At 65.8% G+C, this 1,949-nt stretch overlaps 1 protein-coding gene across 1 annotated transcript in view; it reads right to left on the reverse strand.

Moving 5' to 3' along the window:
• LOC119349649 (pollen-specific leucine-rich repeat extensin-like protein 4) overlaps positions 1-1,668 on the reverse strand; it is a 3,771-nt gene extending 2,103 nt beyond the window's left edge. The window contains exon 1 of the mRNA XM_037617734.1: positions 1-1,668. Within this exon, the coding sequence (XP_037473631.1) occupies positions 1-1,668 (1,668 nt within the window).
• Positions 1,669-1,949: the final 281 nt, after the last annotated feature.

A 1,949-nucleotide genomic window follows, 5' to 3' on the forward strand; every position in this document is an offset into this window, starting at 1 on the left:
TGGTGGAAGCACCTTCTCGGGTGCGGGTGGCGGAAGCACCTTAACCGGCGCTGGTGGTGGAAGAACCTTCTTCTCTGGTGCGGGTGGCGGAAGCACCTTCACGGGCGTCGGTGGTGGAAGCACCTTCTCGGGTGCGGGTGGCGGAAGCACCTTCACCGGAGGCGTGTATTCTTCCGGCGGAGGTGCCTTCTTGCGCTCAGGGGTCAACGGGAGCCAGCCAGAACTGGGAGGTGGCGGAGCACCAGCATACTCATCCTTGGGTGGAAGTGGCCCAACAATCGGGCCCAAAACAGCCGGCTCGGGTGCTGGTGCCGGTGCCGGTGCCGGCGTCGGGATCTCCATTGCTGGCCCAATTATCGGGGACAGCGCCGGCGGTGATGCCTGCTTCCTGTCCGGCGAAGGCGTCGTGGTTGGGTGCGGCCCGGCACACACGTGCTTGTTGCAGTCGACGGGGCGCGCGAGCACGGGCGCGCACTGGAGCGTGGTCTTCTGTGCGGGGCGGAGCGCGCCGAGGCAGTTGTTGGCGTCGTCGAGGTTGACCTCGGATTTGTCGGAGGGCATGCACGGCGACGACTCGGACTCGAAGAAGTTGGATGCGTAGCTGAAGTTGACGAGCATGGGGAGCTCGCAGATGGCCTCGTGCACGACGCCGGTGAGGACGTTCCTGGAGACGTCGAGCTGCTCGAGCTTGCTGCAGCCGGAGATCTCCTTGGGCAGCGAGCCGACGAGGCCGTTGCCGCTGACGTCGACGACGGTGGTGTTGGTGAGCATGCCGATCTCGAGCGGCATGCAGCCCTCGAGCGTGTTGTTGAGGAAGATGATCTCGTCGAGCGTCTTGGCCATGCGGCCGATGCTCTTGGGGATGCATCCGACGAGCTTGTTGTTTGCGAAGACGACGACGGAGGCGGTGGAGTTGCCGATGGTCTCCGGGATGGGGCCGACGAAGCGGTTGCTGTTGACGAAGATGGCGTCGTAGGGCTTGTCGAAGAGCGCGGGCGGCAGCTCGCCCTCGAACTCGTTGAAGCGGATGTCGAGGTACTTGAGCGTGGGCATCTCGAGGCAGACGTAGGGGAAGGGGCCGACGAAGCGGTTGTTGCTGACGTCGAACTCCCAGAGGATGGTGAGGCGCGACATGCTCTTGGGGATGATGCCGCAGAAGCGGTTGGTGTTGATGTGGAAGAAGGCGAGGTCGGTGAGCAGGCCGAGCTCCGGCGGGAGGTAGCCGGCGATGTCGGCGCCGTTGAGGTCGATCCCGGCGACCACGGTGGCCTTGGCGTCGTCCTGCGCCTGCGCGCAGACCACGCCGTTGTAGGAGCACACGTCGGCGCCCACCCAGTCGCTGGTGAAGTTCTTGGGGTCGGAGTAGAAGGCCTTGCGCCAGGCCTGGAGCCCGATGTAGGCGCGGCGGAGGCGATCGTTCGGGAAGGTCATGTTGGCGGTGGCGGCCTTGCCGTCGAACTCCAGGCAAGGCCTCGACTCCAGGTCCGCGGGGAGGTCGCCGTCCTCGCCCACCCCGGCCTCGCTCATGGCGAGCAGCTGGCGTTGTGCGATGTAGGAGGCCTCCTCGCTGGTGACGGCCCGGGCAGACGAGAGGCAGGCCGCCAGGAGGAGGAGGAGCGCGGCCGCCAGCCGGCGGCCATCGGGCAACAGCGGCCCGCGGTGATCCATCTACGAACTGGAGGTCGTCCGTCCGGCAATGTGTGGTGCCCACCGCTCCCCGCGTTCTCGCGATATATAGGAACTGCTATGCATGCGTGGGAGCGTGTTCCTCGGTCGCGTCGATCGAGATGGATGGCCGGCCGGTGGCGAGGTTTCGCGGTGGAGGGCTACGCGGGTTCGGTGGCGCGAGGTTGCAGGAGAGGTCGCGCGCAGAGAAACAAGGATCGAGTGGTTGCCCAGCCCCGGATAATTCTGGTGCTGCTTTGCAAGCATGCCGCGTGGATGCTTGA

This window comes from Triticum dicoccoides, chromosome 1A, assembly GCF_002162155.2.
Source record: "Triticum dicoccoides isolate Atlit2015 ecotype Zavitan chromosome 1A, WEW_v2.0, whole genome shotgun sequence".
NCBI classification, from domain to species: Eukaryota; Viridiplantae; Streptophyta; class Magnoliopsida; order Poales; family Poaceae; genus Triticum; species Triticum dicoccoides.